The sequence below is a fragment of the Candoia aspera genome, chromosome 1 (genome assembly GCF_035149785.1).
Source record: "Candoia aspera isolate rCanAsp1 chromosome 1, rCanAsp1.hap2, whole genome shotgun sequence".
Classification (NCBI taxonomy): Eukaryota; Metazoa; Chordata; class Lepidosauria; order Squamata; family Boidae; genus Candoia; species Candoia aspera.
The window spans coordinates 210256401-210277722 of NC_086153.1; the positions used below are offsets into that span (position 1 = coordinate 210256401).

Genomic DNA, 21322 nt, shown 5'->3' on the forward strand with positions numbered 1-21322 from the left:
ATGCACTTATGATTTGTGGTTTTAAGGATTAGGAAAAAAATGGATAATAGAAAAAAGTTAGTGTTTTTTTTGTAATCTTAGAGTAAGATATACCTTTGTAATCATACTTGTATTTGCTACATAGGAAATCAGAAGCTTTCTATTTCTTTTTATCCTTTTTTTCTGCACTTTTGTTTTTTTTCTTTCTTTCTTCTCTCTCTCTCTTTCTTTGTTCTTTTTATTCTGTGTTAGTTTGTATGTTCTCTTTAAAATGTTTAATAAAATTTATTTATTTATATTTGTATTTATATTTATATATTTGTGTGTGTCTGTGTGTGTCTGTGTGTGTGTATGTATGTGTGTATATATACATATATATATATATATATATATATAGAGAGAGAGAGAGAGAGAGAGAGAGGAATCCCAGAACATCTCATTGTCATTATGTGAGACCCACACACAGGTCAGGAAGCTACACTTCAGACAGAAAATGGCTCCTGGATTGCAAGGAGACAAGATTGTATACTTCCTCTTATTTATTCAACCTATATGTGGAATATATGTTAAGGGAAACTGAATTGGAAGATGAGCATGGAGGAAGAAACTGGAGGAAGAAACATCAATAACCTGACTCTACTCGGATAGCTGAAAATGCAAATGATTGGCAAGCTCTAGTATGCAAAGTCAAGAAACACAGTGAAAAATGGGACTACTGCCAAATATGAAAAAGAACTAATGACAAAATGTACAGCAACCAGCCTTAAAATTGACAGTGAAGACACTGAAGTGTTAGATAGCTTCTGCCTTTTAAGATTGACTGTTAACAGTAAAGGAACAAGCAGCTCAAGAACTACAGTATACCACAGACTGGCACTTAGTAGGGTAACAAAGAAGAGTTTGAAAAGATATTCAGATGCTGTGACTATTTATACCTACAAAAATTAGAATCATGCAAGCAGTGGTTTTCTTTGTGACTACTTTGGACACATTTTGTGAAGACCCAGCTCTCTCGAGAAGGCTGTAATGCTGGAAAAGGTGGAAGGAAACAGAAAAAGAGGATGACTAGCAGCAAGGGGGATGGACTAAGTTACAGTGTTGATGGGTGCACCATTGGAAGGGTTAGGGACAGATCATCACGGAGAAAATCTGTTTATGTGGTTGCTAAGAGTTGACACTGATTTGATCACCCGTCAATCTCAATAAATTCCAGTAAGGACAGACAACATGTGTATAAAGTGATTAAGCAAAAAGAATTCAAAGAAGCTAAAGGAGTTCAAGCATCATTTGGTACTGTATTTCAAAACATGGCATACTTTTTTTGTGGTCAAACAATATACTTAGGAAAGTATATGAAAAACAAAGTTCTTTTTTTTCAATATAGGAAGTGCATTTGTTACAACTAATAATGCAGAAAAGCTGCCAGATGAACTCACAACTTATTCAGAATCAACTGCCTTGAAAAACCCCCAAACCACCATATTCAGAAGACTAACAAAAAGCAGGAACACTGCAACACTATCTGAGTCGTCTTTTTTCAAATGTCCAGTGTATGGCCGAAAATGGTAAACTTATCTCTCTCTTTCAGTAACATAGCAATCCATTAGAATTGTTTAAAACAGCATCCTTTAACTGAACATGTACAAAAGAATTGCAAGCTTAATGTGACTTTTTTCACCATTGAATGCTATGTTCAGCAAACTTAAGAAAAAGAATGAGCTTACTTCAGGGACTTGGTAGAAAAGGTTTGGTTTATGGCATGAAATAATTTCAGATACATAGGATATATGATTTCTGAATGAAAATATAAGCTTTTATGACTCTTGTAGTTGTAAGGAAATATGGAATCATGGCATTATGTGGAAGGGAGGCTCATTACAAGTTTGAACTGAGCCTAAAAAGGAATCTTCCCCAGATTTCTATTGCAGCATGTTAGCACTATCCACCAATAGTGGCTCCAGCGCCACACAGATTGGCAGCCATCAATGCTTGACTGGTGTCTATCATTCTCTATTCCAAAGTTCACACAGAGATACGTGTTTGGTAAAGATGCCTCCAAACATTTGAAAAAGTTGCATACAAAAGTTGCATACAAATACATATATCTGTGTGTCTCATATATATATACATACACACACACACACACACACGTGTCATATATGCCGTGTGTGTGCGTGTGTATATATATCAACAAATGTGGATTTACCAGCAGTTAATGTAAAATAACTTTAGTGGATTAATAAATGAATTTCACTGACACAATCCAGATTTAACCTGGTTTGTGCATCTGTACAGTCCAGAAATACGTCCTTGTACAGTAATCACAGAATTTGTGGGATCTAGCATGATTAAAAACTGAAGGGAAAAAGCAATCCAGAAAACCATCACAAAAATGAAAGGAATAATTGTTCAACCAGCTGAAAGTACAATTTGTTAAAATGTTTGGACAAATTAAAAAAAAAAAAAAGCCTTGTGCCAAAAAGAGTTGCTCAGGATACCACCTCTGCTTCCTAACTTCCTAAACCTTGGCAATTAATTCCTTGACTCAGACAGCTACAGTTTCAGACCAAATAAGGACACTTCAGCAAAAGGGATAAGTAAGACACTGAGTCAGAGGACCATTAAGGTTGGCAGCTTGGCAGTTCGAAACCCGAGAGCGCAAGCTGTGTGATGGAGTGAGCTCCCGTCAACTTGTCCCAGCTCCTGCTAACCTAGCAGTTCAAAAGCATGCAAATACAAGTAGGTAAATAGGCACCACTTCGGTGGGAAAATAACAGGGACATGAAAGGAGCCCCTTCAGGTGTCCCTCGGGCAACAGTGATGTCACCGGCAAATCCTTTCAATACAGAAGTGCCTTGGTAGGTGCTTCTGACATGAAAAAAAGAAAAAAAAGCAAAAGGGATTGTTTCTGGAACTTCATATAGCAGGCCAACAAAGTGCAGGATTCAAAATAGAAAAAAAGCTTTGAGAAGTATTGGTTTCCATCAGTGTAAATAGGGTTGAAGTGAAGCTAGTTTTACTGTGCTTCACATCTACTTGTTGCCACTGTAGTTAGAGAGCTTCAGCTCAATTTCACAGCCCTTGTCTACTTCCATCTACTTGCCTACTTCCATCTACTTCCATTTTTCTTGAGAATAGAAACCTGACTATTATAAAAATAAATAGCTGCCATTGTAGTTGTTGTATTTATCCCATTTTAAGTTTGTTCAAATATACCTCTGTGCATTTGCTGCAACTGAATAGGTCAGTCTGGGCCCATTAACTAATAGATCTCAAATATTATATCTTTCTCATAGAGAAGTCAGAGTCTTGGCATTCTTTTGTGGCTCTAACCATTATCTCAAGAGAACAGTACAAGGACAATGAGAAGAAAACATGAAAAGAAAAATAAGATAAAGAATTTCTATTCACAAAAGCTATTCTATCCATACACACACATACACATATACAGATACTGTAGATATACAGATGATGGTGGTGGTGGTGGTGGTGGTGGATGATAGATGGGTAGATATAATAGAATGTTATTCATGCAAACCTAAGTGCAGCATTGGCTAATACTCCAAATAACTGTCAATGGAAGTAAAGCATTCATATGAACAAAGTCATATTGGAAGAGAACAATGCTGTTGTAATACTGCTTTTTGTACCTTCTAACAGTTATCTGAACCTGTTAAGTTCCTTCCTGGACTTTTTGTCTTTCTTGGCTTTGGCTTCTCTTCTCTTCTTGGAAATTTTCAGTTTGTTCTGACATCCAGTTTGCTTTTTTCTGTTTCTTCACTTTTGGCATATTCTTTACACAATCATCCTTAGTGACTTCTTTAAGTTCATTCCACAGTTCCTCTGCTTCTATCAATGAGGTTCAGGTCTTCAAAGTGATTCCTGATATTCTCATAGAAAATGATGGGTGCTGCATACGTTCAAGATCATATTATAGAAATTGGTTGGTTGTCTTCTTTCACTTAACTTGGAACTTGCACATGAGCAAGTTGATTCATGTTTTGTTCCATAGGCAGCTCCTAGTCATATCTTTGATGCTGTAATTGAGCTTTTCCCACCTCCTTTTAGAAGTAATTTAGCCAATATGATCTCTGTGTACTCTATCTGGTGATGTCCATGTATACAGGCATTGTTTTTGGTTATCTGAAGACAGTGTTAGCTATGAAGTAATCATTGGAGTAGCAGAAATAGATAAGCCATTCACCTGCTTCATTTTGGTTTCCTAAGCCGTAAAATCCAACTACATTTTCTTCCTTAATATTTCCAATGTTGGGTTTCAGTCTCCAATCCCAAGCAACATTTCTTCCTTGCATATTCTTTAATTTCAAATTGAATTTGATCATAAAACTCATCAATCTCCCCTTCTTCTGCATCGGTGGTTGGAGTATAAACTTGAATGATTGTCATATTAAAGGGTTGTCCACAAAATCTAATTGACATTAATAACAAAGAATAACTAAGAATAATAATTGATATTATTAACCAGGAAATCATAGAATTATAAAAAGTCACATTGCTAAATACAATTAACCCCAAAGACCCTACAGAACAGCCACATTTGCACCTGCTTCTGCAAAGCCATGAGGATGGGGGCCATAAGTGCTTCAAGTGGCAAGCCATATTTAACATTTTAATATAATTGTGTGGGTTTAGAAATAATATTTATGTGTTGTTTTGTCACAGCTCTTTGTGAACCAAAATGCCTGTTTGGAGGCAGATGCATCCAGCCAAATGTCTGTGCTTGTAGAAGTGGATATGGTGGTTCTGACTGTGGAAAGAAGGTATGGTATTGTTTCAAACAGTGGTACTGATTAATGAAAGGGGAATTAAATGGCAATGCAATTGAACTATTTCAGGCATGCATATAAAAAGAATTTGGCTTTTGTTTAGTTTCTCAATAACTTATGAAATCTAATTAACTTATATGGAATTGAGGAAATGGGACATAGAAGAACCCATAGTCTACTGTATTTAGATAATGTTAGATGAGACACTTATAGCAGGCTTTTCACATTCAGTATTCTGGAAGTATCGTCACCTTTCAACTCAAAATTATAGTTATTAGTGTATTTCATGACACCAATATGACAGTGACATTCTTCCCAGCAAATACAGCTTTTACTTTGAAATTAGCATACAGTACATGCAGATAAGAAGAAACAAGATTTATTGTAATTTCAGATTTCATAATAGCTATTTAAACTGAGCAACTATAGCCAGAGATAGTGGGAAGCATCCTGCAATTTCTGAAGTGCTTCAATTTCTGCTATGAAACCCTTGGTTTCAATGAAATAAACTAAAGAGATTGATTGCCTGTATGTGTTTAAATGCAGATTTTTTTTTTAATGGCATTTTGCAAGCTGACCTTTCTGTTATATCAAAACCAAAATTATCAGGTATGTTTTCAAAACATTGACATGATTGTAAATGTGAAGCATGAGATCTGTCAGCTCACAAATGAAGTGGAACTTCGTTGCACTTTGTAGAAAATACCAGATCAAATGCTGAGCATCCATTTTTCCTATCAGTGAACCATTGCACAGTAAATAGAATTTCAAGAAGTGTTAGCAGGAGCTTTAGTATATGAGAAATGGCACACAATGGGGTCACTGCACTCTTACTAACTCAGTTTATCTTGTCATCAAGTAAGTCAGTTCCAGAAAGATTACAGGCCACTCCTAACCAAGCATGGTTAGAAGGAAGTCCAGCAAAATTCAGTGAAACTATCTTCCTAGTACTCAATTAAGCTTTGAAATTTCAGATGAAGAGTAAAACTAACAGCTAGTCTCTATACTCTGTCCAAATTCTGAGATTAATAGATTGTATGTATATAAAACTCTGTGGCTTAGGCCTATCCCAGTATGACCAGGATTGTGCAGATAGGATCACAGACTATACCTTATCACTCATACCACTCATTATATACTATATAATACTATACTATATATCTACACTAGATGTGTGGCTGAGCCCATATCATAGTTGTGCTAATAGTTCTTGGTTGGTTTTTCTCAGCTGCTATATATGTTATTTATAATTTTGTTATGTGTTCTTTTCCTTGTTTTTAAGTATTGTTAAATACTCAAAAGTCATGGATTTGAGATGGGCAGCCCTACAAACTGAATAAATAAACAAACAAACAAACAAATAAGCCCTTTGTGTATAATACTTAGGACCCCAATAGTGGAACAGAAAGGAAGCAGCTGTCTTCACTGTTTAATATTCTAATGCTTGTAAATACACATAAATCAGTTTTCACAGCACCCCATAATGATGACTTCCATTGTCTACTTACAGTGAAGGATATTTCCTTCTTTTTCCACCTTGATAAATTGTGACACTTGTTTCTACACAATTTATGCCTAAACTGGACATAAATCATGAACAGAATGGTTAGTTGAAGAGATAAAACAGAATATCAAAAAGGAAATAATTAAATGGCGAATGGTGAAGACATAAATTCCCAAATCCACCAGACCATAAATGAATTGAAACACAATCTGAATTATGGGAATGCATTGTGTTTGTGTGATAAAATTGTTGAAAATTTTAATACAAAATAATTATCTTGCCTTTATATCTCAAAATTTGCCTGGAAAGAGATGTCTTATTTAGAGATCTTTTCTTCTCAACATAGATCCCAAAATCCAGCTATAATTAATTGAAAATAACTCTATGGTTGTATTTACTCTCACATAAAAGTAAATCCTACTGTATCCAGTAGAGTTAACTTATCTGAGTAAAAATATTTGATAACAGACTGTCATAAATGCTTCTGAAAGTACAGGTAACTAATGACACTTCTGAAGGATTCTAGTCATAAGTAGTCATAAGTAACTTTTTTTTTCAAGTGCAAATGTTTTAACTCAAGACCCTTCAAGTGAGATTACTACGGGTTTTATATTTTGATGCATTTGTCTTGAAAATACTTAGAAACAAAACTAATCTGATGGGAGATTGAAATAACAAAATTCTGGTTGAACATTATCTGTAGTTTCTGGGCAGTCCTTTGAGATAGACCATCTCCTAGAGCTAGAAGCAAAAGTTGAAAATTACTTTGTGAAGATCTGGCATAAATCCTGCCTAGGAACAAGGAGACAATGATCCCCAGAATTCCCCACAGACATATGAAATCCTCAAACCGCTGGAGGGCACCAGGCATGAGAGATTGTTAGTATGTATGATTGGCAAACAGTTTAAGACAGTGGTTCTTAAACTGCTTAGCCCAAATATCTCCTTTTCTGGTCTCGAATAATCTCATTATTCCCCACCAAAAAAGTAAAACAGAATTTGTTGCTTTGCAGAAACATCTCGGCAGCAGCAGCCCCAAACTGGATCCTTGACACACAAACAAGCAATTACAAAATGCTCCATTACTCCCTTGGTAATTTCCCTCACTTTAAGAACCACTAGTCTAAGAGAAAGCGATTTTTATTAGTTATTTATGGGTTATCTTTCAGCAGAAGATAACTTTATTGAAGTATATGACTGTATTTGTATGTTAATTAGGTGATGGAACAGCCAATCAACTATTGGAAACATTCCTGCCAGGTTATATTCTAGCAGGAGGAGGGAACTAAGAGAGAAGGATTTGGAAAGTGCAGGTAGACCAACAGGTTTGAGGGGTCTCAGTCCAAGCCCAGGATTACCTCCCCCTGTCAGGGAGATGTGATTAGGAATAATATTAGAATAGGGTAGTATTGGTGGGATATAAATCATTTGTAAAAATAAGTGAACCTGTTTTAAACAGGTTCTCTCAAGTGAGTTGGGTGGTAACGAAATTTGAAGTATAAATAAATAAACCTATTTTTAGTTAGTAAAAGTCAATTTGTCTCTATGATATCCAAACTTCTATGCTACCCTATATTTTATCCCCATTGCACCAGGTTAAATTATCTTAGAATTTTTTAAAAAGAAAAATCAACTCCAAGGCCCCCATAACAAGGAGGGTATGTGAGGTTCCTTGAGACCACTTGTGCTTGTTTTGCCCCCCCCCTTTTTTTTTTCCAATCAAAAGGCATCCAGTAGAGGTGAAACAATCATAAAACATGAAGCTGGTATGTGATTTCATTAACACATAAAAAGGAGTGTGAATACTTCTCAAAACTACACAAGAGATAGACATTGTTGCATTCACTTGACTGCAGTTCCCTTTTGGCTGAACAATATATACTTCATGAGGAAAAAAACAAACCAAGATCTATGTGCTTGTTTATGTTGCTGAGTGATTGCCAATTCATCTTTTGACATTTTTAGTTTAATTTGTTTCTGAGTTTTGCTAAAAAGGGATTTCTAAATGTGTTCCTGGGGGGATAATGAACTTTCTAGCACAGTAATCACTCTTTTATAAAAATCTATTGTATTTTGAACATGTCTAGGTTGTTTGCAAGATTCAGATAATGTGGTTTTGAAATAAACATGAAGACAAATGCCCTCGCTAGCCTCTAAAATCAAAACTCTCAGACATGGCAGACTTCTTTATGAGAGAGGAAAAACTGATTAACAATCCAAGTACGAAGATGTTGGTTGGGTTTTTTTTTAATGTTAATAAAATCATTAGCAAAAAAGTCAGATGAAACACTACAGTATAATCAAACACTTAACTGATTTATTTAATATATTTACATTCAATACTTTCTCAATATCCAAAACACTTTTCTGGTTTAGATCATCTAACACCTAAGCTGTTGTCTTACAAACTTCTGCAGGAAATGGATAGGTTAGTTTCTTATTTTTGTTTTAAGATTTCTGAAGGAAGCTTGCAACAAATCATGAATCCTTTGTTTCTTAGCTCTGTGGTTGCCACTTATTTAGCTTAGTAAAATTTCAGTTTTGGCTAAAGATATATTTTTGGATGTTTTTCACTTCTGCTTGAAAAAAAAACAGTTTCATAAAATGTAGTATTCTCTTTCTCTCTTTTTCACTCACACACACACAAACACAAAACCATATTCTGGGGGGAAAGAGCAAGATAGGTATTTAAAACATTGAATAACTGTTGCCGTCATACCCTTCTTCATTATGAAGCACTTTCATATGCATAGCAGGTGCACTAACTCTATCTATAAAATGGCATTTGAGCCATATCATACATTACATGTTTAGTGTGCAGCTGAGGAGATGCATATATAAATGTGTATAATGCCAATGTGACAAATCATACATAAAAATGGGGAATTGTATCTTGTCTAGGTATCAAACCAAGCATTCATCCATCCAGATAGACTAGGGTATCAGAGATAGCCTTAAAGACCTTTCCTTATATTCATTTCTGAATACATAAAAAGATAGAATGGTACTTTGGAAATAGGTGGAACCTCACTTGAGGTTCCATGGGCAGGATGGACCAGTCTGGTCAGCCTAATCTAATAGAGAATCTGTCTGAGAATTAGGATTAGATGTGACTAAACATAATGTCAAAGCCTCTTTTCAATAGAATGTGAAATTATCATTAGATTGTGACTAAATTGACAAATCTTAATATACCTGAGCATATTCTATTCATATCCTTTTGTTGGCATTTTCATAGCCTTATATTCAAGGGACTCATCAGTCTAGATTTCTGTAGGTTTCTGCTGCTGGGATATTCACTATGCACTACCTTAGGTATACAGATAGTCCTTGTTTAATGGTCACAATTGGGACTGGCAACTTGGTCCTTAAGCTAAGTGGTCACTAAGTGAAACCACCTGTGCTTATCATCTAACTTCAGGTTTCCTTCATAAATGTGAGGATTGGTTGCAAAGTTATTTTTATCATCACCATTGAAACTGCAAACTGTCATTAAACAAGGCAGTTGCTAAACAAGGACTACCTGTACAGAATCTAATAGGAATTAAGTGCCATTGGACTTATTGGGCGGTATTTCAACTATAACCATCCTCCAGTCAAACAAATATTCCCCTTTTTCTTGTATGCCTTGGACCATTGTTAGGATTGGATTTGGAAGCAGTTATGTGAGGAAATGAACAAGGAGAGTATACAAAGTAATTAATATGAAAAGTTGCTGCTATGGAATGTTTGGAACAAAGCTGCTGTGAATCCAACAGATTTGGTGGCATATAAATTTAATAATAAATAGAATAAATAAAATGGAACACCTTGTGACTAATCCCAAATCAGTAGGTACAAGGTCCTGGTGTAAATAAATTGACTACTTCCATTTGTACATAGATAAAAGTAGATAAGATCTTCTTTGAAAAAGGGGAATGACAGGGAATAAAAGAAATCCCCTATAAACACTGCTTTAGTCTTAGTACAGATTGCAAAGATGATACTGAACTAAAGATTGTATTGTTGTGACATCTATATTTCTTTATTTCCTTACATAGCATGCTAAGAATCATACATTAAAGAAGGTTAGAAAAGCATGCAGAGTATGGTGTGTGAAATTCATTCTGGCCCCTTAAAAGTAGACCCACTCTGGGTCACATGACTGTCTCTCCCATAGGGTTGCATGGGGGGGGGGGGGCTGATTTTTTTTCCTCCAGAGCCCTTGTCTAGATCCATCCCATTTTCAAATTCAATCTTTCCTATGGGGCTTCTCCCCCCATACCAACTTTGATACTATCCAGTTATGTTTTCAGAAACTTACTCTGCTACTCTTCAGCAAAGGATTGTTACCTTGTTGTGGTGCTGGAGCTTGAGCACCTCAATGATGCCATGAGCTAAACCGTGAAGGGCCACCCAAGACGGGAAGGTCATGACAGAGAGGTCAGACTAAATGCGATCCCTGGGGAAGATAATGGCAACCCACCCCAGTATTCTTGCCGTGAAAACTAAATGGATCAGTACAACCAGAGATATGTCGGTATACCATCGGAAGATGAGACTCCCAGGTCAGAAGATGGTCAAAATGCTACTGGGGAGGAACAGAGGATAGTTCAACTAGCCCCAGATGTGATGACGCAGCTAGCTCAAAGCCGAAAGGATGGCTAGCGGCCGACACTGCTGGTGGTGAACGGTGAATCCAATGTTCTAAGGATCAACACACCATTGGAACCTGGAATGTAAGATCTATGAGCCAGGGCAAATTGGATGTGGTTATTGGTGAGATGTCAAGATTAAAGTTAGACATTTTGGGCGTCAGTGGACTGGAATGGGCCACTTCACATCAAATGACCACCAGATCTACTACTGTGGACAAGAGGACCACAGAAGAAATGGAGTAGCCTTCATAATTAATAGTAAAGTGGCTAAAGCAGTGCTTGGATACAATCCAAAAAACAACAGAATGATCTCAATTCAAATTCAGGGCAAGCCGTCTAACATCACAGTGATCCAAATATACGCCCCAACCACAAATGCCGAAGAAGCTGAAGTAGAGCAGTTCTATGAGGATCTGCAGCACCTACTGCACAACATGCCTAAAAGAGATGTTATTTTCATCACAGGAGACTGGAATGCTAAGGTGGGCAGTCAAATGACACCTGGAATTACAGGTAAGTATGGCCTGGGAGAACAAAACGAAGCAGGACATAGGCTGATAGAATTTTGCCAAGACAACTCACTCTGCATAACAAACACTCTCTTCCAACAACCTAAGAGACGGCTTTATACATGGACTTCACCAGATGGACAACACCGAAATCAGATTGACTACATCCTTTTCAGCCAAAGGTGGCAGACATCTATACAGTCAGTAAAAACAAGACCTGGAGCTGACTGTAGTTCAGATCATGAACTTCTTATTGCACAATTTAGGATCAGACTAAAGAAATTAGGGAGGACCCATAGATCAGCTAGATATGAGCTCACTAATATTCCTAAGGAATATGCAGTAGAGGTGAAGAATAGATTTAAGGGACTAGTTTTAGTAGATAGGGTCCCGGAAGAACTGTGGACAGAAGTTCACAACATTGTTCAGGAGGCGGCAACAAAATACATCCCAAAGAGAGAGAAAACCAAGAAGGCAAAATGGCTGTCTGCTGAGACACTAGAAGTAGCCCAAGAAAGAAGGAAAGCAAAAGGCAACAGTGATAGGGGGAGATATGCCCAATTAAATGCAAAATTACAGAGGTTAGCCAGAAGAGATAAGGAATTATTTTTAAACAAACAATGCATGGAAGTGGAAGAAGACAATAGAATAGGAAGGACAAGAGACCTCTTCCAGAAAATTAGACACATCGGAGGTAAATTCCAGGCCAAAATGGGTATGATCAAAAACAAAAATGGCAAGGACCTAACAGAAGAAGAAGAGATCAAGAAAAGGTGGCAAGAATATACAGAAGACCTGTATAGGAAGGATAACAATATCGGGGATAGCTTTGACGGTGTGGTCAGTGAGCTAGAGCCAGACATCCTGAAGAGTGAGGTTGAGTGGGCCTTAAGAAGCATTGCTAATAACAAGGCAGCAGGAGACGACAGCATCCCAGCTGAACTGTTCAAAATCTCGCGAGATGATGCTGTCAAGGTAATGCATGCTATATGCCAGCAAATTTGGAAAACACAAGAATGGCCATCAGATTGGAAAAAATCAACTTATATCCCCATACCAAAAAAGGGAAACACTAAAGAATGTTCAAACTATCGAACAGTGGCACTCATTTCACATGCCAGTAAGGTAATGCTCAATATCCTGCAAGGTAGACTTCAGCAGTTCATGGAGCGAGAATTGCCAGATGTACAAGCTGGGTTTAGAAAAGGCAGAGGAACTAGGGACCAAATTGCCAATATCCGCTGGATCATGGAAAAAGCCAGGGAGTTTCAGAAAAACATCTATTTCTGTTTTATTGACTATTTTAAAGCCTTTGACTGTGTGGACCATAACAAATTGTGGCAAGTTCTTAGTGGTATGGGGATACCAAGTCATCTTGTATGCCTCCTGAAGAATCTGTATAACGACCAAGTAGCAACAGTAAGAACAGACCATGGAACAATGGACTGGTTTAAGATTGGGAAAGGAGTACGGCAGAGCTGTATACTCTCACCCTACCTATTCAACTTGTATGCAGAACACATCATGTGACAAGCTGGGCTTGAGGAATCCAAGGCTGGAGTTAAAATCTCTGGAATTAACATTAACAATCTCAGATATGCAGATGATACCACTTTGATGGCTGAAAGTGAAGAGGAACTGAGGAGCCTTATGATGAAGGTGAAAGAAGAAAGTGCAAAAGCTGGCTTGCAGCTAAACCTCAAAAAAACCAAGATTATGGCAACCAGCTTGATTGATAACTGGCAAATAGAGGGAGAAAGTGTAGAAGCAGTGAAAGACTTTGTATTCCTAGATGCAAAGATTACTGCAGATGCTGACTGCAGTCAGGAAATCAGAAGACGCTTAATCCTTGGGAGAAGATCAATGACAAATCTCAATAAAATAGTTAAGAGCAGAGACATCACACTGACAACAAAGGCCCACATAGTTAAAGCAATGATGTTCCCTGTAGTAACATATGGCTGCGAGAGCTGGACTATAATGAAGGCTGAGAGAAGGAAGGGTGTGGGGTTAAGAAAATCAAACATAATGCAATGCCAGCAATACTTTGAATGTTTCATACTAAACTTGTCTGGTGACACTGTAACATAAAACTGTTTGCAATCTAGTTTTTTTAATGGCTGAGCACTTATTTCTGTTTCACAGCTCTCCATATGATGACGAAAACAACAGGACAGTGAAGATACACATTTTGATGCTATTGTGAAACTTTTTTTTTTTAAAGATTGGCTGAGAGCACACTGCAAAGGACTGGTAAATTTCTCATGCCTCCTACTGCTTCCAAGCACTAAGTTCTGTCGAGAAATTACTGATTTCAGAGCATACTCCAGAAGCTTTAGCAAGTTGCTGGTGTCACACTAGATGTTCAGTTCAGTTCATAATTTATTATGGTCTTAGACCAGTACAAATATAGTGTTCTGTAAAATATACATAGTCTTTCTTGAAATGATAACAACGTAGGATAAAATAGGAGGCTATACTAAATAAGAATATAGACATTAAGAATATATTAAGTATATAATGTAAAACATGAGTATCTAAAATTACCACTATGTTATATATATATATAAAAGAAAATTTAAATGGTTTACTATTACATGCAATACATTATAGAAATTAGCCCATCAGAGTCTGACGGATCTTCATTGCTGCAGCACAGAATCTTGCTACCTGTGCTGTGACAATAGTTTTCATCTATAAGCAGCAATTGATTATAGTCAGAATCTGTATGACCAGGGTATTTACTAATCAGGGGTATGATGAGTTTGGTATGAATGCCTTTATAAAAAATGTAATTATATTTCTCTTTTGCTGTCTGCCACAACCTCAGCTATTTGCTGTCTGCAAGTGCCAAATTCCATAGTGACTTTGTTGGATGCTGAAAATACTATGTTGCATTTTGCTAGATGTGGGTATTCTAAAACTACCAACACTGGAGATCACACTATTTCCCCATTATATTCTTTGTTGTTTCTCCTGCTTATTCCACCAGGACATACACAGAGAGATGAGAATTTCAGTTCCTTTCCTTAGTAGAATTGATTTCTCCCCCCATCTCACCACATTACTTCTATGCCATATTTTTGTGCACAGCTTTACTGATGTACTATAGAGTCTTGACTGAACCATATGTACCATAACATCAGGATTACTGATGTATTTCTCATGTGTTTTATTGCAGCAAAATAGGTACTGGAAATTAGAGAAAACAGATAAGAAAGAGCAAAAGGAACTGGAATGTATGCATAGTTTACTAGACAGTATTCAGAACTGAATTAATAAAGTGGAACATTTTTTAATATCTTGTTTGCCCTTTGAGAAAAGTCCAAAATATAAGAAGAATTTGGATAAAGAGAATTTTTTAATAAATCCAAATTAAAATTTGTGGGTTTTTTTTCTTTCCTGTTCTTTTTAGTATCAGCCCAACAGACTGTATCCAATCATTCTGATACATTCTGAAAATACATCATATATATCTTGCCTCTTGATAAACATCACAATATAAATGTTTTATAAATTAAAAATTTGTCCTAAATCATCCAAAAGGTAAAACATATAAAGATATAAAACATTTTTATCTCTTTAATATATTACCCATCAAGAAATCTTTATGAATATTTTCTGAAATGAAGGAGCTTGCTTAAGAAGAAGGGGGAAAGAGAAGGAAGCACTATTTTTTGCAGTACAGAGTCATATGCTTGCTTATACAAATTTGGAATGCTGACAACGTTGGGACTCCAAGCATTTTATCCTTTCCATCTGTATGTGGTCTTGATGGACAAAGGAAAAGTACAGGTTTGTGAAGAGTAAGCAAAAACAGTTTGTGACATCACAGAATATCATAACTACTTATGAGGTAACAATTATTAAGGTGGCAAGCTTAATTTCCTCACTTTGTAGAAAATTGACCTCCATGAGATAGCTTGACTCTGACCTTAACTGGCAGTTTTTTTCACCGAATACTCCTTTGATCAGCTCATACTTAAAGCACCATTCAAGCACCAAGGAAGTTAAATAACACCTTTCTTCTAATTTTCCAGGTCCACCTTTGATAAATAAACATTGTCTAACAGGAAGAAAGTGGTTCGACCCTGTAAGCCAATGGCTGCATGTTAAACTGAAACTAAATTAAGCACTAGTAAATATTCGCCATCCCAGACTACTTCGCAAATGGTCTTAGAAGAAGCCAGCAAGTCCTTTCAAATGTTCCTAACTGAATTAGCACCAATTCACCACTAACCAGATAACGAAGAACTGAAATGGATGACCTCTACTGATGAATAGCAGACAATACTGTAAGAAGAGAATGGCAACCACACATGCACATATCAACCTAGCAGTTTTCAGTGCTTTCTTTTCTTTTCTTTTCTTTTCTTTTCTTTTTTGTTGTTGTTAGCTATAAATGATATAGTTACCTTACTACACCACATTTAAAAAATCCATCTAATGGATCCCTAAAATAGTGTGTCTTAATACAAGTGCTTTCTTTGTCAATTAGCAATAGAGAAAAATCCATCTCTTGTCTGAATATCCAAAGCAGTACATAATCAATAAGCAGCACATCCTGATTTTTATTCAGGGAACATGCAAATAATCAGGCATTACTTTGTATTCATGAGTACTAATTCAATTTCCAAGTCACAAAATAATCCCAAAAAAGGAGAGTAAGACCAAAGCCAAATGAAGGCTAAGAGATGAATCAGTAATATGCTGGGTTAAAAAAAAGAAAAAAAATCTGATTCTCAGACTCTTGGATTCAGCATGAACTGAAATGCAAACAATTACAGTAGTGAAGGAGTACAGGTTTAAGAGTTCACACATAGTTTTTTGTTTTTTTTTTTTTAATCATACAGCATAGCAGTTTGGTGTTCATGCTGCTTTTTCTTGCTGGGAAATCCTTGTGAGGTCCAGCAGCCAGATGTGTAGACTATTTAGCCGTGACAAGTCATGTTGCCCAGGGTGCACCACGAGGAGGCTAGTCAACATTGCACCGAGTTGGGCTGAGAGAAAGTGACTGGCCCAAGGTCACCCAGCCGGCTTTCATGCCTAAGGTGGGACTAGAACTCACAGACTCCTGGTTTCTAGCCCAGCACCTCAACCACTAGACCAAACTGGCTCTCTTCACACATAGTAACAGAGCTCTATAAAAATTAATCCTCAGCTAGTTGTACAAAGAAACAAACCTTCCATGATTATTTCACAGATTTCCAATATTTTTGTGAACAGAGTGTACAATGATCAGCCAACCTATTACTGACAGGGCCACAACTGGGAGTGCAAGCGGGGCATGTGCCCCAGGTGCCGTGCTGGGGGGTGCCAAAATGAGCACGGGGGGAACCAAAATGGGAGCAGAATCCATGTTTGCCCCGGGTGACACAGACCCTAGTTGCGGGCCTGATGCCAAAAACCTCACAGCTGGGGCTAAATTATGGATTTGGGACCCAAACAAGATTTTAATACTTCACATGTATTGACTAAGTCTTTGGCTTAAGAGTTGTGTAGTTGTGATACACTTGTGGAATATTGTGGTCTTCCTTTTTGTTCTGAGCATTTCATTTTGTATTATTTGATGTAGATCCAAAAAAGTCTGTGTTTGTATTCTGTTCTTGAAATAAATATTCTGTCTATCAGTACCTTTCCCAACATGAATGCATCCTATTTTCATGAATGGAGGTCATCCATAAGAGAAATAAAATTAAACAATAACACTGAAAGTATCATTAAATATTATTTTAAATAAACACCTTATGTAATCTGCACTAAATTGCAAGACTTTATTCACTAGCCATCTGTCCAAACCTACTAAGTTAAGAGAAGCTCTCCATATATGTATATGTATATGTATATATTGTCTGACTTCGGGGGTCATGAGATTGGAAGATGGTGAGTTTGGAACTGAGCTCAAAAGTTCACTCAAACACTTCCAGGAAGCCACTGGAACAGAAGGTTGGGAACACATGAGTGTTACAAGATTAAATTTAGGATAGCAATTACACTTTTCTTCAACTACCAGGAGAATCAATAAAAAGAAGTTCCATTACCTTACCTCCATTATGGCTAAGATGGGCAGTGTTGCTAATTGTGGATTTGGTACCTAAACCAAATTTCATTCGACAGTACATCTCACTCTAGTTTTAGAATAGACTAGTTACATTAACATGTATCACAGCTTGCATTTCAAAGAGCAAAAATGAATCTATATTAAGACAGAATTGGAAAGACAGAAAAGAAACAGAACAAAATAAAGATAGGATACCTTGGCAGGAAGAGAGCAAATAGTAGGTTCCAACTTTTAAAAAGAGAGGCTATATTTATACTTGCTGAATTAAATACAATGAATAAAATCTTCCTGCTCTATTTGTATAGCAGGCTAAGAAAGGAATTTACTGCAAAGAAAATATGTTCACAGCTAGATAAATATCCAGCTTTTTGATAGGTGGTGAACTCTTATTAGCACAGTTCAGAATAATCTAAATATTTCAAAGCTTTCTCAATGAATATCTGGGGGAAAAATAATGTTTCTCAAAGTGTTTTCCCAGCTTTGAAATGTTGGCTCATATAAATGATGCAGCAAAACAAAAACAAAGTGTATCAAGTACAATTATGAATTGTACACTGCCCATGGTCACAATTGTTCAAATTGGGTGGCAGTATAAATTTCTTTAATACATAAATAAATAGAGATGGCATGTAATTTTTGATCTTGTACTTTATGGTTGTATAGAAGAGAGGACTTTAAACAGCCACATAATCTAGTTGGGAATAAAGAATATTTACAGAAAATAATATATTTTTAAAAGTAGCACAGTAACTATGTATCTGTCTAACTATGTGGGTTACACATACTCAGATTGGCCTATTTTCTTCAGTTCTCTTTATCTGCTGCTCTTTTGGGCGGGGGCGGGGGCGGGGGCTTAAACATTCAGGTCCAATTGGATGTTCAAGTATTTCTTCTTCACTTCCATAATGGACTTATAGGCCTTAATGAAGGATGGCAATCTCACAAAGCAGTTGCAGGAAGTAGTCAAGAGAACTAAAACAACATGACTGTATATGTGATGGAGCTCGGAGATGAGGAAGTAGAGAGTGCATCCAGGCAAATAAGCATTCCCACAGCTTGCACAGTTTGGAGATTGCGGTGGGGAGGCTGAGGAAGAAAGTTAGACTATCACTGCCCTAGATTCCCGAGAGTATTTTTCCCTTTAGCTCAGTTAAGGAACCTTTAGTTTGGCAAGATTCTATGTATGGTAGAACAATAAAGAACTAGAGTTGGAACTTTGATTCAGCATTGTTTCTTCACCAATTAACCTGACAGTATAGAAAAGCAGCACAAAAGGCTGAATAGTCAGTTGGACTATTCATACCACCCATAGTCATCAGTTTTTCATGGAGGATAAAATGTAACAACTTCACATATGAACTCTGCTGGTCATTTACTGAATAAATATTATTGAAGTTATTGTATGAACTCTGCAAGGGGTGATTCTTTCTGAGGAAAACCTTGATCTACATTCCAAGTGAGAGAATTACTTATTCTTACCATTTTGGGAGTGGCTGGGACAGTCAGAAGGGTGTGAATGAATGAATGAATGAACAATAAATAAACAAATACTTCAGAGACATTGAAGTAGTTGTGGTAAGGAAGGGCTTATGTTGTGTCAATTCTTTGTTTCTTCCTTTGAAACAATAAATTTCTCAGTCATTTCAAGTGTCACAGCACTATTGCTCTCTGTGGACAACCTGCTATGTTCCAAGAGGCATGATAACTGAACGTCACAAGAGGGAAAAAAACTCATGCACTGGAGAAGATAACTATAAATTTCAGCAAGTTCTGTAGACATGCTTAAATTTGCTTTGCTCTGCTTTTTTTTTACATCTCTACAGCAAGAACAACATTTTATGCTGCCACCTTGTGTTGTAAAACTCCAAGGGCTACTTTCTTTTTCTATAGAAGCATTAATGAACCTCAGAAAAAGGCACTGAGCAGCTCAAGACCTATTTGTCCTTCTCCATCCTTCTCCCCATGTCAGAGTTTGGTAGCACAAGGTGAGTCATCAAGCAGCAACCATACTGTAATGGAAGTACAGCCAAATCAAAGTATGTTGATGATCCCTGCTAAAAGCCATCAAAGAGCCATCTAGACAAAGAGAGCACAGACTGAGTCTCCAAGGCCACCCACCCCTACAAAAATAGGTATCAAATTATAATGGTTTAATATGTAAAAATAAGTTTGGTGTAGTGTCTAAGGCACCAGGCTAGAAACCAGGAGACCATGAATTCTAGCCTCACCTTAGGCATGGAAGTATACTTTCTGAAATGTTATTGCTATGAAAAGGATTTGGAAACAGTGCTTTGGACCTCAGCCGAGCATGCCTACTGTACCTCTCTGCTACTCATTAAAGCTGCCATGTCTTTTTTCAGCTTCTTCATGAGCTTAAAAAAGAAACAGAGCAGCTGCTTAAAAGAATTAATCCATTAAAGTGAATTTGACTTTTTACAGTGGTATTACCTTTTTTTCAGGTTCATGCAGAACTCTGAAAAAAAATGGCTGTTTTTAATGAATAGCTGGGAGTGCTACACTTGACAAATTCGAAAGCACTCTTACAAACCATTTTGAAGTATGCAAGGCATTGGAGTTGAAATGTTCTCTCTGTGTGAGTGTTCCTGAAAGCAGAAATATGACCTGAGCAATTATTCATCATTGGGAGTTGTTGGGAATTGGGTAGTGTACAAGCTGAATAAACAAATAAACATAAATAAAACTATAAGAGAAAGGAGATCTATTTATAGGAAATAAATTATAGGTATGAGCAAAGCCTAGCACCTAGCTAACCATAGCCTACCATATGAAATGGCCAAGAGCATGTGCTCTGTTTATGCATGCTTAGGAAGAAAGAGAAAATGACTGAGATAATCTGCCTCTAAAACAAAGAGCATGTGAATTGATAATGAGGGGACAGAGAGTAAATCCACACTTGTCTATGTCCTACTTCCCCCTTGTAGTTAGGAGATCATGTGGTAGGAAGAATTAGTGTTACTGGATTTGGATCTCTGACATGAAGTCCTACTAAATTTGACCCTTGGCCTGAAAAAGGTGTGCATTTCTGCTTTAGACCTTTGTTTCCAAAAATGGCCCACCAAAAGAAAACCTAGGGTAACATTGGGAGTCTCACATGTGACCAACATAATTTGTGTTTTATAAAGGGAATTATTTAAAAGATACAAAAGTTAATTACAAAATCCAAAACATTGATATAATAAAGCACACTTTACCTACATAGCTAAGTAGGAATAGCAAACCTGGGATACCTCTATTCCAAGAAATCTATTTTAAAAAGTACTTTATCCCAATGCTATATGATAGGGATAGGCAGACCTTAATCACTCTTTGCTTCATAGCTATTCATGGATAATAGTTTATAACAGGCTTTTTTAAAAAACCAGAAGGTTTTTTTAAGATAACAACTTGCCTTTAAAAATATATGAAAATATTTTTTTTAAATCATTATTTATAATTTCAGAAACAAAAAGTCTTGATACAATGAGAACAGTGTAAGACATAATTCCCATATTTCACATGAAAATCATAAGAATTCAGCCAAGCTCCCTGATGTTTACATTAGAATAAATCATTATTCATAAATGCCACATAACTGAGGCCTTTCAAAAATCCAGAAACATAAAGCAAGTGTCCTCCTAGGAGAAAGAGTTAAGAATTCAAACTGAATTGAACAATGCAATGGGAAAATGATCTACAGACACACCTTGAAAAGGAATTATTCTTATCTGCACTGAAAAGTGTAACCTGGAAACCAGCAATTCAATCAGGACACTAAATTTCTGCATAAAAGAAGACTTGTACTGGTAAGAAGATTAATTTGGTTGTCCTGCCCATTCAATGTTTGG

At 36.6% G+C, this 21322-nt stretch overlaps 1 protein-coding gene across 1 annotated transcript in view; it reads left to right on the forward strand.

The window, feature by feature from the left end:
• The window catches only part of VWDE (von Willebrand factor D and EGF domains), a 221349-nt gene extending 207575 nt beyond the window's left edge, over positions 1-13774 (forward strand). The window contains exons 29-30 of the mRNA XM_063307665.1: positions 4663-4760; positions 13562-13774. Of these exons, the coding sequence (XP_063163735.1) occupies positions 4663-4760; positions 13562-13573 (110 nt within the window). The 3' untranslated portion in view covers positions 13574-13774. The remainder of the gene's footprint in view (positions 1-4662; positions 4761-13561) is intronic.
• The last annotated feature ends 7548 nt before the right edge of the window (positions 13775-21322 follow it).